General features: G+C 38.5%; 1 protein-coding gene across 3 annotated transcripts in view; it reads left to right on the top strand.

Annotated features, from left to right (window-relative positions):
* Positions 1–22740, top strand: part of igsf21a (immunoglobin superfamily, member 21a) — a 146092-nt gene that overhangs the window by 85337 nt on the left and 38015 nt on the right. For all 3 annotated transcript variants that reach the window (XM_044023330.1, XM_044023331.1, XM_044023329.1), the window contains one exon: positions 5790–5908. In XM_044023330.1, coding sequence (XP_043879265.1) covers positions 5790–5908 — 119 coding nt within the window. The remainder of the gene's footprint in view (positions 1–5789; positions 5909–22740) is intronic.

Here is a 22740-nt window from a genome sequence, read left to right as displayed (position 1 = left end):
CCGTGTTTTGTGAACAGGAACTTTAATATCTGGGTGTTTATGTTAATATTCTGTACAAACACTGATGAACAGCAGTGTTCATGGATATCGGTCCTCTGAGCATGTGTGTGTGGCTGTGGATTAGGAGGAGAGGACAGAGCAGACTCAGATATGCAGTAGGTGCGACTAAAGCCGAGGAACAAACTGTTACGTTCACAGACTTTGGTCCTAATTTAAATGAGTACACCGGTATGTGTGTAACTGTGTGTAACAGCTCCTACAGTGGACACGCCCCCCCAGGGTCTCAGAGCAGAGAATGTTGCTGAATTTGACTTGATTTGAAACCTATTTTTTAATGTTTTTATCATTCAAATCTAGCTGGGTGGTTGGTATCACTTAACAGGCATTATTATATTAATTATGTTACCACCCAGCTCCACCTGCCTGTAACTTACAGGAAGTGCTTGATGGAAGATTTTTCCACACCAAATGATTCCACGCACAAAGGAATCGGTTTTTGTGTGCTATTATAATTAATTGTGTTTCATAATCACAGTGTTAATGACATGATATAAACTACTATCTGATGTAATATACACATATTTTGTATTCTTCAAAATGAATCTTAACGTGGTGAGTCAAAGGCTTCTGTGACTCGGACACATTGGACAGCACTGCAGAGATGTTTCCTCTTTTGATTGCGCCTCATGCTTCCAACCTATCATAGCCGTTTTACACTGATGATGTGTCAGTGTCTAATCTAGAAATGGTTTTACACCATTTCACCGTGGGAAAAGAAATGTCAGGTGCTGCTGCCAAAAAGCTGGCATCAGCGTAGCTTCATGAAAATGCTGAAGTTGAAACTACTCACATCAGTGGCTTTAGAAGCAGCTAAACTGCAGGAAATTCTCTCCAAGGTAAATGGTAAATGGTCTGTATTTATATAGTGCTTCTAGTCTTGATGACCAGTCAAAGCTGCTTTACACTACAGTTTTGCCATTCACCCATTCACTTATACTTTCAGCATCTATGTGCAGCACAGTTTCTGTCACTCATCTTTCACACACGCTGCCGACACCGCCGCCAGGAGCAACGTCGGGTGAAGTGTCTTTCCCAAGGACACTTCGGCATGTAGACTAATGGAGCCGGGAATCGAACCCACAACCTTTATTATGCTTAAATGTTTGTCCATATGTCAAAATTCAAACTCTTTATGGCAGTGTTTTTCATCGATCATGCATATGCATATCTGTACATATTAATTTGAATATTTCCAAACAGCATGGATGATGGTTAGATCATTTGTTGGCAACACAAAAAAAATGGAGGTGTGAACATAACAGTGTAATTGTTGTCAAAACAAGGAGCCTGTACCTAAAATATGGGTTGCTACATTCACGTGTATTGGAGGTGACAAAGAGCAGAAAGCTGTACATTGCAAATTATGCTGCAGACTAAATCTAATCCACAGATGAGAGTGGTGCAGTCACAAAAAGAGGTACATTGGAGTAAAAAAAAAAAAAACATTGCAATAAAATAATTGGCTGCCACATATTTAAAAGACTCACAAACCTGACAGAAACTAACAGCTGTCACTGCGACTTAATGTCTGCAAAGACATGGCTCCAATTACTCACATGCACTGAGCATTTTACTGAAGCTCTTCGTGACACACACACACACACACACACACACCCTAAAATTGTGATAAAATCCTTGTGAAGTCGTTCTGAACGTCCAGGTCTGTTTTTAGCAGTAGAATCCACCTCTGAAACTTTTTATAGGCACTTCTTGTTCTGGTTTTTTTCCGGCCATAGTGCTGCAATGTGAAGCAGTTTTTGCTTTATTCATGCTATTTCCCCTTTGCCTGCTCCGCCGTGACGTAAATGAGACCACAGTGTGTGCAGCATGGGAATGTTGCCACACAAAAACACGAATGTTGCTACTGCAACCGCTTGTTCTGCCTAAATGCAGTAATAGACACAGTGAGTCAAGAGCCAGTGGTTGGAAGTACTTAAAAGCTGACCCTCAGATTTTACTTCCAAAGTCCTTCTCCCAGTAGGATTGTGAGTAATTTGATGCATACATAATGCTACATGTCTGTTTTTATGGGCTGTTTTCCTATTAGCATGGTAGACACGCACACACACATGCACGCAATTAAGATTGTGTTTGTTTTTTCTTACACTAACTTTTAACATTTTGCATGTTAAGTAATTGTGTATTGACAAATTACGCCATTTTACAATGAGTAGGCGCACAATATGGACAACTTCTCCTGTGTGTATGTCATTTGAGAGGGAATATGAACAACAAAATTGTATTCATTTAATTTAAAGAACCTCTGAATATGTCACTGTTCACCTCAGTCGTCTACATAGCAAACGTATAGAAAACACTCCTGCGACGGGACTGCAAAACATGGATTTAGAAGGTTCAGATTTTGGTTCATTTTATGGGAGAAGATTTATATTATTCTTAAAACTTAAGTCTTTCGTATGATGGAAACCTAATTTCCTCTTTTCTGAATGTTTGACTTCAGTTAGAAATGAAAAATGTTTATCATGATATCTTCGCTCTCAATCTTCCACTAGCATCCACTGAGATTTTCCTGTTTTAATACAATGGTCTCACCTAGTTTATTTGTTGGTGTCTTGGTGGGTTTGCACCGTGCTAAATAGGTTACTTCCATGACTGTGGGATTAATTATGTTGTAGTCCAATTACCCTCAATTTGTGTGATTTCTTTCCACCATTTGATTGGCTTAAAACTCATACCTAGTATTGATAAGCAATCTTTTTACATTAACGGGAGGCATTTTTTTTTTTTTAAAGGCATGTATTTTAATAAACCATTGCAGAATAGTGATTGTTAAATTGAATGAACTGAATTGCTGTTTCCTTGGGGGCTCTCTCTCTCTCTCTTCTTGAAGTAAGCCCTCTGTGTTTTCTCTGCATTTGTATGGGTTTGAATCCATGAATGCAGGTTTGGCAAACAGAAGAACCACAGCTTTGTGGATAAAAAACCACTATCAGCACAAGGTCAAACCTTTTGTACTCACAACAATATTTAAATCATATATTTTCAGCCAGGGAACATGGGTCATTTCACAACTATCGTTGCATCCTTACAAAGAGAAACCTTAAAGTGTATCGACCACCTGACTGACCGATTGACCGACTTTATTGATCCCCAGACCGGGAAAATATTGCGTTACAGCAGCACGGTTCAGGCACTTTACGTTTCTTTAAATACAAGAAATAGAAGATATGACTTTTTGTATGGACTACAGTTTCTCATCCTGACCCATTCACCTATAATGCCTTAGGCCAGGAAGAATATCTGACAATATGCTACTTAATCCAGAGACTGAGTGCATGAGCTATCAGACACTGCTCTATCAAGAAAGGTCTTTTTCACTCTATGTCTCAGCAGTTGCAGTTGCTTGCATTTGTAGGCAGGGTGAGTTCTGGAGGAAGGCCTACATAACAGGAAAGAGCTTTCAGATGCAACTCCCAGGGGACAATCGATCTCTCTTTGCAGTGCATGCTGTTTTTGCCGCTCCTCCATGTGGGCCCATTGCATCGATCTGCATCGAATATGTACTGTTCTCTGGGTTTTTTTCTGTACACGAGAGATTCTGTGGTTTGCTGGAAACTGACTGACTATTAAGTTACCGATTCACATATATTGTTTGTTGTTTTATGCATTTATTTTAATGTATTCCTTTTTGTTCTTGTCCACGTGTGTACCCTGGTTTGTTTCACTGCAGAATCAGCAGTTTGTTACCCTCCGATAATTTAGACTCATCATTTCTAAACAGAGTAGGAGACAGCGAAAATAATTCACCCGTGGTTCCAAAAACAAACAATGGAATATTAAAAGAGATAAAATACTAATTTAGTGGAGAGGTTTAGGTACATGGAACAAAAGGTAATTGGGAAATACAGAGGTAGGCTTCTGGTTAGATGTGAACCATTAATAGGAAAAAGTCATTACAAATCACACATTTAAAATCCTGTAATAAATCCAGTGCTATTATACTTAAGTATGAGCAGGAATAGAAACACTCATTAGTATTTACTTAACGGTTTAAAGGTGTAAAGGTTTTTAAAACTAACTGAAAGTATAACTACTTACTGTGAGTGCGTGGTAAAAATAGTCTCTTGCCGAGAGTTTCAGTCACTGCGGCTTTTAAAAGACAAGATGTCAGCTTACGTCACAATGTTTCTATTTAAAATATGATCTCACTATAATTTAGATTTCAAACATTAGCTGAGTCGTTACTTAGGAATGAGAGGCAGCAGATAAAAGAAAAAAGAATGTGAGTGTTTTTTGAGAAGGTTCTCAATGGACCTGCACCTCTGAAATGCCTGACATAAAAGATTAGTGGCCATGTTGAAAGTTTAATTCTTCTAGGCTTAATATTTAACACTAGCCTGAATATTCATTGTTCAATTTCCCTCTTTTCCCTCTCCAAATTCTGATGGACTTATCTAGCTGTCAAACTTGAATAGCAGACAGCCCCTTCAGAAATGCTGTGGTTGGGGGTTTCTTTGTGGCTCCGCTCATATTCTGGCAACGCGCCTCAACATGCCTCAGATTTATCTCTCCCCAGGTTCTTTTCTTTGCACTGGTTTGAGTCCATGAATGCGGCAATCAGAATTATGGACCAGGACTATGGCTTTGTTGTAAAAAAAACAAAACAATCAGCATTTACTGCAACAACACACACACCCCTCCCCCAAGACAAAGCCAATTACCTTCCAGCTGCAATCACAGAGATAAATTCACTTCATTTCACTTCATCATTTTTACCATGTGTTTAAAAAAAAAAAATGATGCCTCCACTTTGAGGAAGCATTGGTAGAGAGAAGCTCACTTTACATCTCGCAGTGCTCACTCATACACGTAGCTTTGTGGAACATTGTTTATGATTGGTCTATTCATTAAACATTAAACACTTTAACAGAGAACGTGTCAGTCCTGGAACTCCAAATAATGGGGGCTGAGCCTGGGGACGTCCATTTAAGCATGTCATGAAACACCTAACAATGTTTGATGTGTTTTGCTGCAGAAAATTGATCTACTTCAACTCACGCTGTCAATAATCTGTCATATTCACCTCAGGGGTCATGTGGGGTCAAGCAAAATCAACGAGCAGATAATAGATGTTCACGTCAACTTAAAATGGATTTTTATACTTTGTAACGGCTTCATATTTGATTTATGGAAATCATCTCAGGTTTAGCAGAAGGACATATAATTTGAAATACATGTGGATTTAGACTTTAGAGGCAGACACATCATTTACAGCTGATGTCAGTTGAGCTTTTTAGTTGGAGTTGAAATGTCTTGCTCAAATACTGACATAGTAAAGCATCCGGCTGCTGTTCCGACAGAGGTCTTCTCCTGAAACACTTGGACAACAACGACAATTGTTCCTGTTATGCAGGAATAAATGTGTCTTCTCTCGACTTTGTTGTGCACAACACAGATTTCACTCCCTAGTTCTCTTATAAATGCATCTGCTCTATCTGAATTAATTATTGTTGACTGTTGTTCAGGATTTTATGGGGGGAAAAAAGGTGGAGAAAAAAATACCTTCTTTGTCGGACACGAGAAACTGAAATATTAGACATTTAAAAATGACATCTCCTTCAATAAATGAACAGCATGATAATGGAACCTCTAATTATGTAAAATAGATGGATGAAATATCACTCAACACTGATAGAAGGTGAGAAGTAGAAGTTATATAAATGTCAAGATTTTGTATAACCTCTTGTCATTTCTTCTTTTCTTCGCAGGCTCCCCGAGGTACGGATCTCTGACAACGGGCCTTACGAATGCCACGTGGGCATCTATGACCGGGCAACGAGGGAGAAGGTTGTCTTGGCTTCAGGGAATGTTTTTCTTACTGTTATGTGTGAGTACTACCTCTGCCCTGCACATACATATAAAAGCAGACAGGTCTTCCATACAGTATTCAATGTATGTGGGTGGAGACACAGGGGGACAGTTCAAAGTCAGCGGGTTGGACAGTATGACAAAGACTGAAAAATAGGAGGTGGTGAAGGCCTGCAGGCAGGAGCCAAAGCCCTCTTGATCACTATAAACAGCGAAAGGTGTCAAGTGTGTTATAAGAGGTGCCAGAGGGAGGATGCAAAAAGAATCCTGATATGTGTGTGTGTGTGTGTGTGAGGGTGTGTAATTGTGTAAAATGATGATGCTAATAACTGACGCTTGTATCTATATTGAGCAGGTGGAGATTTGCTGCTTAGCTTGAATATAGATCAGCTCTCCACAACAATCGTTTTGATTATGAGAGCATCTCTTTTATTTCTGTGCTAAGCCTTTAAGATTTGCAATTGTGATGGAGAAAAAAAAAAAGGGGACTGTCAACTCCCCATTTGCGGTATGAAGCGGAAAAGACGCCGAAAGACTAGCGCACTTGTTTTTGATGAAACACTTATGTTTACTTGGTTGTTTATTTGTACTTTTTTTTGTTTGGTTCACACGAGTCTGAACAGTATGAATGTTAGAACATCCGGCATTCAGCGCCATCTCGGCTGTTTCTTCTGTGCGTCGAGGGTTTTGTCACAAGACTGAAAACATTTGAAAAATAACAGACCACTTTGATGCTCGTTGGCTCCGAGATTAAAGTCGATTAATCACCCTTGCCCAATGATTAGCAAATTCATTTAACATGGAGGTCATTTTAATGTTAAAAACAGACTAAAAGAAAAAAGAAATACTACATTCAGTTCATTCAATTTTATTTGTATAGCGCCGAATCACAACATACATTATCTCAAGGCACTATACATAGACGACATCATCGAGAGCAGAGCAAGCACTAGGTGTCAATGGAGAGGAAAAACTGAATTGAAAATTGGGGGACAGAGGAGAGGTGGGGGACAGAAAGCGGCGGAGAGAAAGGAAAAGAGGGAGAAGTATAATATATACTCTTATGCTAATAAATACTTATACTCATAAATAAACACTTCTGTTAGCAACTTCCTGTCTACAGTTTCTCCTGTGTAGAGTTTTTGACCGATCAGTCTCACCAAGCATGTTCTCATTGAATTGACACAATCTACCCACTGATCATGTCACAAGGAAATCTCTTGAAAAAATTCTGTCTAATGAAAATGTAAAATATCAGGACTCATTGGATCTGATCCTGATAACAGAGTGCAATCTGCAATTTAAATGTAACATGGAAAGTCTTATTTAACAAGTTCAGATGTGAATTTCATCATACATCAGTGACGGTATATCAGTGACATCTTGCTTATGCTTATGCAAAATAGTAATAGCTATAAACAGGTAAAGTTCTATACCAATCCGGTGGATCGACAAGAATTTGTTTTGGCCTCGACAGAGGTCTGCGCTCTGTGAGGTCTGTGCTTGTTTCCTCTCCCTACCTTGACTGTGTATACAATGATTTAATGACATTTTCGAGGTAGAACCTCATCTGTTGAACATTTGACATCATGTAAATAGAGAACGTGTTTATCTTTGTCTTCTTTAACCTTTGAACAGAAATACACTGAAATCCAATTTCCTGATGGCATATATCGCCGTAAAAGGAAAATACTAAGAAACTCTGAAGTCACATTGACAAGAAAACATTTGCTGTCACGACCAATGATGAGAAGTATTAAAGTTGTATATGCACAGGATATTTTATAGATTATATATAGCGTCATTACATTCAGTCAGCGGACAAATTTGATGGTTCGTCATCCATTTCTCAGTCTGTTATGCAATTATTTTAATAATTTATTAGTTCCAGCAGCTTAGACACATAGTTTTCCATATGGTCCTATGGTTAATTAGCAAAACATTTTAAATCATTAGTGGAACACCAGAGAGCGAGAGAGACAATGTGACAATATTACTCCATTAACACACGTTTGTGCCTCTGAGAACTGAGGTCATTTTAATGAAGCCCTTGACCCCTCTATTCTATTCTTTTTCATGTCCAAGCTCACCCTAAGACTCAGTCAGTGGGTGGGGATTACCCAGTTAGTTTCAGCACTGGGTGTGAAAAGGTGAATGATGTAGTTGTGGGATAGTTGGGGCTCCCTCACTCAGCTGGGCCTTAAATCACCACTCCACAAAGAGAGGAAGAAGAAGAATGGCCTCTGGCATTGTGGCTAATTGCCATCTAAACTGAAACAGAATTATTCATAACCTATTAGTGTGTCAAGTTCAGTGGGAAGTAAAGAAAAAAGTAGAGAGGAGAAAGAAAGAAAATGAGAGGGAAAAAGTTAATTAATAGGAAGCAGTACATGGAGAGTATTTTAATTTTTTAAAGGGCTTCATAAATAAGAATTACCATTTTAATGAATCCCCTGCCAAGAAATTCAATCATCCAGTTTTAAAAGGCTAAACCCTGAACTCTTGGTACCTGCACTATTGTCCTTCAGTCTATAAAGTTTGAAAAGTCTTTTTTTTTTCTTCTCGCATTGGAAAGACATATGTTGACATTACATTAAGCCTGGAGGTCTGAAGAGTCTCTCGTATAAATGAGTGTCATTGTCTAACTATGATGACCACTTAAGCTCAAGTTACACCCAGTAATGAATCCAATAAATCATTGTTAATTACTGATACTACGAGTTACAGGAAGTGTAGTCTAATGTGCAATGTTTTTAACCAGCAATATCATATCAATACATTTTATTGTTATTGTTGTTGTTGTTCTTTTTTTATTTATGTATTTATATCTCCGCGGACAATTGCACCAACTGGCTTTTATCCTAATAATGAGAAACATGATTAAGATAAAGTACATATTTAGAACAAGGGCAATTCATTTTGTACTGTAAGCAAAAATTTCGCCCCATAACCTGAATGAGCTGCTCTGTGTCTGCAAATGGAATTGTTGGGGAACGACTCCGCGATCGTTTATGAAGAGGCACTCGGTTGTTATCAAAGTTCAAAATCTGCATCTGAGTTGAAGGGTTATGGATGAGAAGTTAAATGAGAGAAAATGCTGCAATAAAGTGATGGACAGGATCCTTATTAGGCTATTGAATTTACTGTCGAGTCATTCTCCGTCTCAGTCCACACAGGCTACATCCAACAAGATGTAAATACACACTGGGCAGAAAATTGACAATGTAATAGAGTTCAGTCTTTTGACCTCCTTCCTCTGTGCTACGGTTTCATCGAAGGCGCCTCGGATATAGGACATAAAAGGACAACACATCCAGTTCTTTGATTTCCTGTATTCCCTGCCTGTGTTCTAATAAAGTGAAATGATTACATAGTTAGCTTTTTTCGGTCAATCACATAAGAGAAGACAGCAAGAAACATACAAAAGTATTAGTATTAAGTATTATTTAAGTATCTCCCAAGTGCTGTTAAACAGAGCAATTATTATTATTATTATTTTGGATACTTCCATTATTTGACTTTGCACACAGAAATTAAATTAGTTACATATATAACTAATAATTTATTATATATGTGCATATATGATATGATATGATCATGATGAAGTTATTTTGTTCAGTATCAATCCAACAAACAGTTTAGTATACAGCATTGGATTATGTGGAACACAACCAGAAAATGCAGATTCACTCAGGAGAAAAGGCTTTAATTATCCATATCTTATTGATTTGAAACTGTTTTATCAGGATAAAGTTTTTCAATTCATTCATTTACTTTTGAATTTTAAACTAAGATCTGCATATAAATGCCAATTAACACTGAGAAGGTTGTCCTGTACATGTGTCATTTTCTCTGCCTTTCTACTTTGTTATGGCACTGTCTGTCTGTCTGTCTGTTGGTATTACAGTTTAATACATACAGCTTATTGTAATTTCCTCACGTCTGGGATCGACCTCTGACCCATTACATAAAATAGATATTTCATTCTGCAAACAGTGACATATCCATCCCTGTAAAGCTAAGGTCATAATTCCAGGCTTTGATGGGCAACAGAAATCAATATCTCTATCCCCATTGGTTGAGATGGGGTCATTATTTGTTATTACCCAAAATGATTCCTATGCGACATTCCACAGATTACAAAGAAAGGTTATTTCCTCAGAACTGAGGCTGACCTTGGGAATCCAACTGACAGTGTTTCTGGTTTTTCTGCTGAGGTTGTGGAGGGAGTTTTGTCCCCCAGTGCCTGGGCAGTATGTTTCTGATTTTACCAGATAGCCAGTCCAACACATCAGGGACAGTCTATGAACGAGCCAGCTTTTTTGACTAAAAAATTTCACTAAACAAAAAAAGAAGCATGTAACATTGTCTACTCATGTTCTGTCCAATAAAATACTCTACTGGGGACAATTTGGCAGGTGATATTGTTTATACGAACACCTTGATTAATGTGGTTGCGTTGTCTGTTTACTATGGCATGTTTCCACTAGCGCGACTCGGCACAGCACGTTTATTTTGCATTTCTACTATAGTACCTCATACTTTTTTACTATCTGCTCTGGTGAAGTTCCAAGTGAGCTGGCACGATACTATGCGTGACGTCGTCAGACTGCCGGCCACTGATTGGTCAGAGAGTCATCACAGGAAGAGGCATGAGCAAGATGTCCGACACAAGAATCAATCTGAACAATGCTCAACTGTAGATCAGTTAAAAAGACTTAACAATCCTAAACATACGGGTTCATCTCCAACAATTACCAGGTAAATGTCTAAAATCTCAGTATTTAACAGAGGAGTCTGGTATATTTAGCGACAGCACTGCTGATCGCGACCGGCATCACAAACCCTGTGGCTGTATTTCAGTCCAGTGACTGGAGGCTCTCTGGTGGATGATGTCTGACTGATCCTAATGATTCAGTTACACTGAAAACAACAAGTCACTAGTCACTCGTTTGTGTGTGTGTGTTGCATGTAAAACAAAGTCACCCCAGTTTCATGCAGCCATGCAGTGACGTTGAGTGGAAAACCAACCTAAAACGTGCCTGCCGAGGCGAGTTGAGCTGGGACCAGAGGTGGAAAAGGGCATTTAGATGACTACTTTACCATTTTAATGGCTTGTGTGTTTAGATATCTGGTCACGCATTTCAAATAATTTATCAGTAATAGTAGTATCAGTAATTAACAAATAACTTCAATAATGGATGCCAAACTTTAATTAAGCGCTGTGTATATTTAGTTGCTCGTTTATAAATGAGTTGGATTAATGGCGCACTAGCCAGGCCTAAAGACACAAATGCCTGCAGACACAGCAGTTCAGTGTACTCGCAGGAAGAGTTTAGGCAGCGTGCGTGACATTTGCATGCTTGTGTGTTCTTTCTCTGTCATGGACTTGTTTGGGAAGTGAAGAGAACATCTTGGCCAGAATGACTCATCTACACCTAGAGTGACTCAAAGACAGTGGCTTAATTGTTAGCTCTTAGAGAAAATGGCAATTTTGTCATCATTTATGAAGTATTTTCTGTCTAGTCCTTTAGCATGCATCGGGCCATTGAAGGGTTTGTTCAAGAGTACTTGATATGATTCTCCATCACTCTCTCATTTGTCCTGTGTGTCACCTTCCTGCTGATCACATCAGTACCCTACCACTGTCAGGATAAAATCCTGTGATTTTCAATGAAAATGTTTAATGCAATAGGTGACGAGAATCTCTGTTTGTGGAATCAGCAACTGCAATAACCCTCATATTTTTGTACAATTTGGCACAGGAATAAACACAACACTTACAAAAAAAATTTGCATTGCCAGAATATTTTGACAAAATGTCCAAGGCCACTGAGTAAACAAACAAGCAAAACTGTATTATTTCCACCCGCCACTCATTTGCAAAACCTTTGGCAGCAGGAAAGCCTTTTATATGTTGTTTTCTTTTGTATCTTACGCTTGTTGGATTGTTTCTGCTTGTCTTTGATTAGTGGACATTCAATATCTTTAAAGTTTTCAAACTTCAAACCTCATATTCCGACACTCCGTGTTTTCACACCGTTCCTTTGATTTCATCATTCCTTAACATGTTCAATGCTTTCGGTACAGAAGAAGCAAAGCAGCACGATGGAACCTCCACCATGTGTAACTCAGCGTGATTTTGTCCACAATTAAAAAAAAACAAAAAAAAAAACAACCCTCTCGTCATCCGCCCATTAAACATTTTCCCAGAAAGATAGATCTTCTTTTAGCTATTGCCTGTGGAGGTAAAAGTGGTTCAGTGTTGACTATGATAAAGCCCGAAACACATTACAGATTGAAGCACATTTAATTATTTGCATGGTGATTTTTTTTTCTACAATCCCAACAACCTTCAGAGACTTCTGTAAATGAGTTTCTTCTTAGTGCCACTGTCTGAAGTGTCATAACAGTTTCAAATCTGATTGATGTGCTGAGGCAGCTGTTCTCATTATTAATTCATTCCATCGCTGAAGATTTCTCACACGTTTGGAAAAAACGTGTAAGAAATTAAATGTATTTATGTTTATTATTCCTTTCAAATGTTTGGTTGAAATACTAGTTTATGCAAAACTGGTCAATTTGCATTAATTTCTGAAGAAATGCTGACTTATCAAGCTATGATATTTTGCATTTTTCCCAGTGATTTTGATAAACAAAACATGGCTCCCTAATTTTATAGGAAAACTTTCTCATTGCCATTATTCAGTGTTGCTGAATGAGAGGTGCAGCAACATGTTGCGCTTTAAACCAATTGAGAGAGAGAGAGAAAAAAAAAAGACATTAATTCAAAGAGCAAATTAATTATTAAATGTCTGTGTTTGAGCTAAGCCCGGCGGTGATAATTGAGGCAAAAATAAACAACCCGATAGCTTCCTCAAGGATTCCTCTACTCAACATTGAACTGCTGGTCCGTGCATGGTTTGGTTTATGCTTCTTCCGTCTTATTTTCACCAGCCTCTACAAGCGAGCTGTTATTGCTTTCGCCTTGTGTGTCTCTCTATGTGTTAAAGTGTGTTATCTCTGAGTGCTTTGACAGGCCTGTCATTGTGATCGCTTTATCACTGCGCAAGATGCACTCAAAACTTAGCAGGTGTAATTGAAATCAAAATGAAGGCCAAGTAGTGGGTGTTCCTGCCCATGAATACAGAGTGCTTCTAGTGCTGAATACTGAGTAATGACTCCTTTCATTCTTTGAATATCAGCATTTCCGCAGACTGATATATTTTGTTTAGATTTGGCATTATTCTTGCGACAAAGTTTTAAACCTTTACTGCACAAACTGGGGAGTCTGTCATAGCCGCCTTGCTACCAATTAGCTTGAATTGGATTTTCGGCATACACTCAAAATCATATTTGCGGCCATATTGTATCTCATTTGATGCTGCATTAACGACGAGCCATTTTCCCTCCAGCTCATTCAGTGCTTCATTTGGTCGACGTTCTCCTGACACACATCAGTGCGGTAGTCAATGTGAGCCGAGGTTTTAGCCTCATGAGTAAGCTTCTGTTTTCAGACCTACAGAGACACGGCAAACAGAAAAAAAAACACAGACCAAGCATCTAATCTTTGCATCACATCATCTACTCACTAAAGGACTCCAGGGGACAATATTTTGGCTCGAGATATTAGCTGTGTCTCAATAGTCAAGGCTGCAAGTGTGCAAGTGTGCAAGTGTGCAGCCGACAAGGCAGACGGAAGTCACACGCTGTGGGAAATGAGACGGTCTGGCCCACACGGGCCGTGGGCTCCCCTTCTTCTTCTTCTCCTAATAGAATCCGACTGGCTGTACAGTGAGAGATTAAACGTCGCCCTCCACAGTTCAAAGTTGTGAATCACAGTTCTTCAAAACCTCATAAAATTCAGATGTATTTAAATGTGTATAGATATACATTTAAATATAAATATATATATAAGATATATTTTCAAAATAGTTGTAAAACTAATTTTAGATTTTTAGATTTTCAGTTCTACCAGTCTTATTATTTTGTGACTATTGATTAGTTTTGATATTGTATATAATACTGGAGGAAATAGAGATGACGCTAACATGTGATGTCTCTCACACAAACACGGACAAGTACAATAATTTCCCTTAAATGTTACTAACCTGGAATAGGATTTGCAAATATAACTCGTCTCCTCAGAGATTTATGATTTGAAAAACACATGATAAATATAATAAAACACTACTTAAACCAATGCAGTCAACGCTGTAATTATTAATTATTCACAGAAGATATATATTTTTTACTGCATAGAACAAACAGGTCAAAAAAACATGCAGTGCTGTGCCGCAAAAAAGACCTTGATTCACGGTGTGCATGCTATTTCTGTACACTGATTCATTAGCAAGTGCCCACATGGCATTGTATAGAGCGTCTAACATAAGTATTGAATGTTATGGCATGAAGTAGCCAGGAACCCTCACCTCAGTACCACTGTATTATGTTCACTAAGTGCTTGAGAAGATGAAAGTTCTGCAGCCATGCCTTTGTTGTCGGCTTTTATTTTAGTTTTGCCAAAGCAATGTCTTAAGTACTGTACATTATCCAGTCGTCTTCTCCTCACTACACCCACTTTATGGCAGGAGACTCTGCAGGCACATTAAAAGTTTAGCTGCTCAACTTCAATGTAGGCATGTCCTGAGTAGTCCCTGCTGCTTCCATCACCATATGGCACTATTGTTAAAGAGCACAAATTAGCGATGTGCTCTGTGCACTAGGCTGCTGCAATAAGCAAATACCACTTTTGCTCTGCGCAGCATGGAGCCATGTTTATCAAACTCCATAAAATGCAGCATCCCCTGCCTGTCATGCATTAATCATTCAGGAGCGCCCCTCCCCCGGTACATACTCCCTGTCATGGCAGGGCATCAGTAATTGAGGGCACTATGCAAAGATGTCTCTGTGCCGTGTGCTATTTTACTGTAATGCACACTATTGAAGTCAATGCATCCTATCAAATTCTGCAATGGTCAAGTCAAGGTTGCTGAGCTCAAAGTTGTGGAGTTGTTGTCAGTTGCAGAAAGACAGTGTATGTGACAAGATGAAACTTTCAGCAAATCAGCATTTTTCTTTTTTCAAAGCACGACACTAAAAGACAAAAGTACACATCTTCAAATACATCTAAGATTCTTAAAACCACATCAGAGTAACCTTGTGATGTCTTTCATGATTTGGCCCTTTGTCGTTTCCTTGGGTAGCGTTCTTTTATCCTGAGATGTGCATGCCTGATACTGAACGCAGTGCCTTCCCTGATGTCTCAGCGTGGTTCTCTGTGCGCTGTGAAGTGTCGGTTTTATTCCTTGTGGCACGGCCTCCCTCTTTCTCATCACCCCCTCCCTCACTAAGGATGTCTTCACCGCGTGCTGTGCTCTGCTCTCCACCAAGGTCCCTCCGTGTGAGTGTAGTTGACTGAGGAAGCGACAGAAGAGAAACAGCCATGCATCCCCACAGACAAACTGCTGATTGTAGCAAAAGATGAGAAAACCACTCCCTCACTCAGCCTTTTAGCTCAGTTTCACCTTCCTTCCTGACGAGGAGATCCAGGAAAAAATAGTCTCCGGCGTCACAGGTATGTTGGAAGACGTTTGACAAAACTTAAGAGACAATATTGTCTTTTCCTCAATAATGAGATGATGTGTTATATTATTTTAATCATGTGATTTCTCAAATGAGTAAGAAAAAATCTTCAACTTTAAAAAGGTCAGGGGAAAAGACAGGATATGGAAATATCTTTCATATCATTGCAGCCCAGTGGAGGGTACAGTATATGATTAGACATATTTTTAGTTTGAATCAATGTGATGATAAGGTTTTATGACTAGGGAGATATGTAGCCTGTTTGCTTTCCTCTCATAACCTTTAATTTGTGACTTATTTTCTTTAAATATTAGAGCCCCCACTCTCTGACAACATATCTTATTATAATGCCAGCTGCCTCAAAATGTTTTGATGCATAGCTCACCAGCAGAAATATAATAAAATGTCAAGCACCCATTCACCCTGGAAAAAAGGGTGAATGGGTTATTTCTTTTCCACAGGAACCCATTGACAGTTAGTTCTAAGTTTGTGTAAAAGTCAGTGAATTTCCCTTTACTTGAAACTCCCCCGCCATCGACAGACTTTCAAACGATTCCATTATAGTTGGGTGAAAACTAAAAAAATAGTTATTTCTGCATGTTTGTTTTTACATTAGTTATAAGCATCTGCCACACCGAAGAGGTTTGTAAATGTCATTTAGTTTAAGAAGTTTGGAAAGCGACTTATATTTCCAGGGGAGATATAAGCACTTTTCACTGTGGTCTTAGCTCTTTGAGATTTGACACTCATCTTTACTGCAGCACAAAGGACTGTGAGACAGGCGTTAAATTTATGGGGAAAGAAGAAATACAGGTTTAGGAGGCCCTGAAAGCAGCCTGTGGGCATGGATCAAATGGATTTCATCTCAGTGTGCCCGTTTCCCCAAACTTGAATAGGAAACAAGAAGAGGAGAAGCTGCAGGGGAAATTGAAATGGAAAATTCATATTATATTAAAAGTCTTATTCTGTCCGGAATCCATCAAATTAAAGGAAGGTATGACTACAACAAAGTTGCTTTGACATTTTCACTCGGAAGAAAAATGTTAGAAACTAGCCCAAATGGATGCATCACCTTATATCTATAACCTGGTGCATTGGCAAATTTGTGCCTTAATTTATTCTTGAAACAAACTTATAAATTCAGGTATAAGCAGAACTCAAATGCTCGGTTGATCGTTCAGTTTTATTTTATTTCTCTCTTTGTTCTTTAACTTCTTAGTTTAGTGACAGTAGTTCTACCACCGGGATCCCTTCCTCAAAGATTTGGCTCACTAGAGGATTCCACATAGTGTTTTCCTGTCTCCTGTGTGAGACATTATGTTGATCATAATCCCACCAAGAATTCCCACGACAGAATAGAAAAATATGATAATACAGCTTTGCTTTATTATGCAATGCGTTCACCTTGACACCAGCGCTATCATACATCTTACCCAGACTTACACAACTGAAATCGGGTTTTTTACGTTACATGATGAGCTATAAATATGGGACTATTGTGTTTTCAGTGCAGTTTTTCACATTAATATAGCATGGACTAGAAAAGTAGTCGTTCAAATGACCTAGTCCATCTTCCACCCCTTGCTGCAGCATTTTCAAGAAAGGTTGATTTTGGGGCAACTACGCTTAGATGTTTTCATCAGAGAGGCTTCTTTAATCTTGATTTATAATTATATCCGAACTTGACTGAAATCTAAAAGTCATTCTGTTTTTTTTCATCCAAACCTGATTCATTGTAAGATAAGCTTGTCCTTTTTACAACACAGACATGTTCTGCTAACTTGTCCCTGACATGGTATCTTCCCTGTTTACAGATATTTGCAGTGTCAATATGCTCACAGATACTGTATAAAATAGAAATACAGATCCACTGATCCGCTAGCCAAGCCAAATCTACGTAAGCACAGCACCAGAAGAAAGAGTTTAATATCAGGAAAATCTACAATATTACTTTAGATGTATACTCTGTAATATAGGAAGCAAGCAAGTCACTACATTAGCCAAAGCCTCAGTACTGGAAAAGCTTTTTGTTCCCAGCCAAGATCAGAAATGCTCACCTGCCACAGTGGCCAGTAATGACACAACGCCTGCCAGGTTTAAGCTCATACTTGGCGCCTTAGTGAATGTTAATTTCAAACCCTGGTGGCTTGATATGTGGCATTGGCATGGGCTTCAGTGGCCAGGTGTTGCTTGCATGAGGGCATAAATATCTAAAATCTTGTTCCAATATGAGTTTTCGAAACCTCAGAAAGGATCATTTCTTGAAATGAGTGATTGCACAAAAGGAAGAAATGACTGCACTGAATATATACGATATGGGGTTTCTTTTAAGCATTGTGATCGTGGGACATTAGCATAATAATTAAATGTCCTTTTCATCCGCTTTATACAGGGTTACCATCAGACAAAATATAGTAACTCAATCTTGGCGTGAAATATCCATACATTCATTATTGGACAAAAGTGTCAAGGTTGTGAAAAGTTAGAAGCAAGTGCATTGAAAGACAACAGACGTCTTGTGAGCTCCTTCCTTTGTAATACACTTTTAATCTGTGACTTTATTGTTTGTCTGCACTTACAATATAATGTGATTACAAATACCTACCATAAGCTAGTTTTAAGCATATACAACCTTATTTTCAGGCGTGACTCGAATTAACTGTAAAAAATGCTGCCTGAGGGAAACCAATGTGGAAAGATGCTTCGGAAAATGGTTAGTATGCAGTATTTGTAATCAAAAGCCTTTGACTTTTTTGGGGGATAAAGACATAGTCTCACACATAGTTTTGGCAAGCTGTACAAGAATTATGAATCAATCAATATAAATCCCCTAAAGCAGCTTCTCTGCATTGTGACTCTCAACAGCGGCAGTTACACGGCTCAGTCTTTTTGACCTAATAAATGAGTGTGCATTTTAAAACATGCTTTTGTCTCCAGATCCATATTTATTGAATAGCAGTTGAATGCCACTCAGTAAATTTAATAGACTCTTAAGGCATTCAGTCCACACTTTAACGTTGACTGGTGGAGTCAGGCTTTCATAAAACGATGAAATCTATAGATTTGCGGGGTTTGTTTGGAGTTTTGTCTTAATAAACAGCGTCTGTATTATTTTACAATGGATGTTCTGCATATTCTGAACATTGTTGCCAACATGGATTTACAGACTGATGGATGTGCGTTGCTTTTGGCCAAGGAATTAGGAGAGATTTAAGATCTTGAGGTAGCCTCAATCTCTGTTCTGATCTTGAATAAATCTGTTACAGAGTAAATTGTTGAAGTGGCCATGGGCCAAAAGCAGATTTGAGATGGAGACTGAAATAAAATCTTGTGGGATGCCGGATTGTGTTTCAAACCAAACAGACAAACCAGGCAGCAGATTCTTCTTCGACTGCAGTAGTTTTACTGCCAAAGATGACACGAAATCAGCTGAGGAAATTTCTTGAATAATGCATGCTCGAGGGTTCTCTCGTAATCGCATTATGCGAGTAGTGGTGAAATGATGATACATTAAAAATGTATATTACACTTACCATTTCCAGGGGAGGGATGATTTACGTTGCATTGTATTAATACACCTTTATCCTCCTTATGTAAAGTAAATATCCTCTTGAAATGCAGGCTATACAGCGTTTTATGTGGTGCCAGACGCTTGCTACAAAGGTGATACTCTACCTAAATCAAATTATGCAATAATAAAGTGGATGCAGATATATCTGAAACTTTATGTGTGCCAAAGTCAATGTGTTTGTCAGATTGGCCCTGAAGATAGCAACAGTGTCCTATAAATGATTTCTTGTTCCATATAATAAGGACTCTTTCGGCTGGCTCTTGCTGGCTGAGAGCACATTCTTACTTGTTCTATCCTGTAGTGACTGCATGTCTTTAGAATAGAAACAGGCTCACAACCTGACTTACAGTAATAGCTAAGCTATTTCTGTCTCTGCCCGAGTGTTTCTGCTCCACTGATATGAGAAACAAGCAGATTTGTTAACTCAGTGCACTCTTTCCCCTCTGAGATGAGTATGAATTGTAGTAAAATATAGGACACGTACACACTTACTCCCATGAAGTGAAGAGTAAGCTTCATTTGTAACAAAGCACAGAATGGCATAGAGGTCTAAGTCTGGCCACAGTTTCTTGACAGGTTTGTTAAGTTACTAAGTGTAAAGTCCATATATGAGAGAAGGTAGGGCTTGACTAAACACAGGTTTTGTTGTTGTTGTTGTTGTTTGTTTGTTTGTTTTGGAGACCCTTAACTTTTTAACCCTGTCTCAGTGACATCCCCCATTTTGAACATGAACTCCCATTTTGAAGGTTAACAATTTGATCGGAATAACAGTGAATGTGTAATTGACTGAACAACTACACTGTGTCCATGGTAACAACTATGACAGCATAACCCGGTGTTTCAGTTCACATTGACTGCTGAATGATGGAAACGCTCATATACGATACATTCATGTGCGAAGACAAAACTATAGACTGAACCCAAGGATAAATCATGGTGTACTATACAGGAAATTGGTGGTGTGCTTGTGAAGATTTCCGGCTAAAGGTTGATGAAGTGGCTCTCTGCATTATGCAGCTAACATAAAAAACTGCTACTTAATGGCCCCCCTTGAACGCAGCATACCCCAGCCATGAGGTCAGTCCTCATCTTCTCCTGCCTCCATGTTTCCACGTGTTACACTGCAGAGCTCTTTCACTGTCTAAACATTGGGAACATGTGGTGCAGAGCACAATTGCTTAACCTGCCTTTTACAAGAACTGGGGCACATGAATGAAAAAACATGGCTTTATACTACTTATCCTTTTTTTTTTTTGCCCTCATTTTACCTCTGTTTGGAATTGGGATATGATCAAGAATTGTATAATCGCTACGGATAAGTCATGCAGACACAAAGCAAGGCATGCATCAACTCTCAATGAGGCTTTTGATTTTCTTTATGCGATGCTACGACGCTCGTCAAGTCAGTGACTCATCGCCCTTGAAATATCAATGAAGTTTCTAATTGGTCTGACAATTGAAGAATTTGTGGAAAAAAAAGACATCTTGAAGTGAACGTTTCATGGAGACAATGCTATAGGTTTGAAATTAGTTGATCCGAAAATTGGATTTTTGGCTGTTGTAATGTGACAGAATTAGCTGCCATGTGATGTTATTACATGTTCTCTGAACTGCCACGTTATCAATGTAACAGTCAAAATAGAAGAATAGGAAATATGGGACAGGGATTATTTATATGTATAGTGAGAGATGCCAAAAATACATATTCACTGTTGAATATATCCAGCACTGGCACTTTGTTCAACATTTTTAGAAGCTTTTTTTTTTTAATGCATTGAATTAATGATCAAAAGTTTAAAAGTACGGAGCAGAAAACAAGGTTTCTTCATGGCACAGCGGGAGGCCAGGATCACTAGGGTTTTAGTCATCATTTCCAGATTAAAAAGACTCTGCTGCATCATGGGAGTTCAATTTATTTTGAAAATGAAAAATGTTTTCTACCCGTACGTAAATCTAATATTTGCTTGGGCCAAAATCAGCACCAATGCATTTATGAATATTTTGGAACTGGAGATGTAATATGTCCAAATGAAGTAATCAGATGTTATTTCCATGCTAATGGTGGATTTACATTTATGTCACAAGTAGAAAAAGCTGAGAAGGGTACAGTGTAACTCGTTCATTTATTCATTCATTTACCAATTTTGAAAAGCCCACATTTCAGTTGTAAAGGTTTGACGACGGATGTGTCAGGCAGTCGAAATTGTCGAAACATGAAAGGAATGCAAACATTTATTTTTTTTAATCATTTTCAAAGGAGAGAAAAGCTTTCAGCCCGGTCTGCAAACTGATTATTCATGTCTTGTTTGACAAAATCATTTTTTATCAAACCTTGTGTAAATAAGGTGTATTTATCTTGAGCCTCCCATTCAAATCATCTTAGTGCTTCATGTAATCGCCTCTAAAGCAGACAAATAAACAAAAAGATAAGATCAACAAAACAGTTATATGACAAGACAAAGCAGAGGGAAACGTTGGATCAACAGACTTGGCATAGTCCTTTGAGAAATTAAATCAGCGTTGGTCTGTGGATTTTTGCCGTTTCTTGAGGAGTGGGAATGTCAGTCATAATATTTGCTGTGCCCGGTAAATATTGATAGATGTACCACATTAATGAAGCAGGTGCACCAAGCACTGGGTCTGCCAAATGATCCTAACTCAGCAGAATGGTTCTTCCTCCCGCCAAAGTTATTGTCTAAAACCCAGCAAAAGAAAAAAGAATTGTATTTACTTGGAATTAAACTGTTGAAGATATATAATGACAAGTTTATAAAAGGAAATGTACCATAACAAGAGTAAGAGAGTTTGTCCCAACAAAGTAGTCATCCATCCATCTTTGTTCCGACCAGGTCTTCTTACTGCTAAGGCAAGATTGCTAACCCATAGTTATCATTATTTGAAGCAGTCCATTTGTTTCATTCATTCATTTTCCCTATAAGATCATTCAGTCATGTTCAGGACTAAAACAGGAACAAAGAAAGTTAATTTTCAGAGAACATATCCATAGATGCTCTTCATAACCAGAGGCGTTTCAAGGGTCTGGTGCTCCATGCGTTAGTAGCAAAGATAGAAAAAGAGAGAGAGAAGCGAGAATATAGTCTGCTGACAAATTACCTGTTCAAAACATTTTCTGCTGCTATAAAATGATACCCCTGGCATTGTTGACACATTTAATGCAACTCAGTCTGTTGTTTTTCAATTATAAAGACATTCTGGAATCAAGCAGCAAATATCAAGCGACACAGAGCTTCAGCAGAGGGATCTCCTGCACATAGCAATTTAAGGGGGGCTCACAAAATGATCAGTGCTACTGATAAGCATAATCAGCATTTCTTGGGGGGGGGGTCTGCTTTGTCCACGTTCTTGCTATGCCCCTGGTCATCGCTTTCAAAAATGTAATTTTATTTGTATACCATCAAATCACATCATGTCAAGGCACTTTGCTTAGTAAGGCAGAAACCTTAGAATATTCTAGAGAGAGAAGAGAAAACCCGTCATTTCACACAATGAGCAAGAACCAAAGAGAGAAAACTCCCCTTTTTTTTCAGCTGCATTGAGTTTTAGGTTTATTCAGGACAGTTCTGAATCATTTGTGATACGTTTATGGTACTGCATTTTTACAAGCAGTAGCACAGATTATAAAATTATACTGATATCAATTTTAATCATTGCATAATAACAATTACAATACAACA

Source organism: Solea senegalensis, linkage group LG4, assembly GCF_019176455.1.
Source record: "Solea senegalensis isolate Sse05_10M linkage group LG4, IFAPA_SoseM_1, whole genome shotgun sequence".
NCBI classification, from domain to species: domain Eukaryota; kingdom Metazoa; phylum Chordata; class Actinopteri; order Pleuronectiformes; family Soleidae; genus Solea; species Solea senegalensis.
The sequence above is the reverse complement of the archived record's forward strand: the minus strand, read 5'-3'. Positions and strand labels throughout refer to the sequence as shown.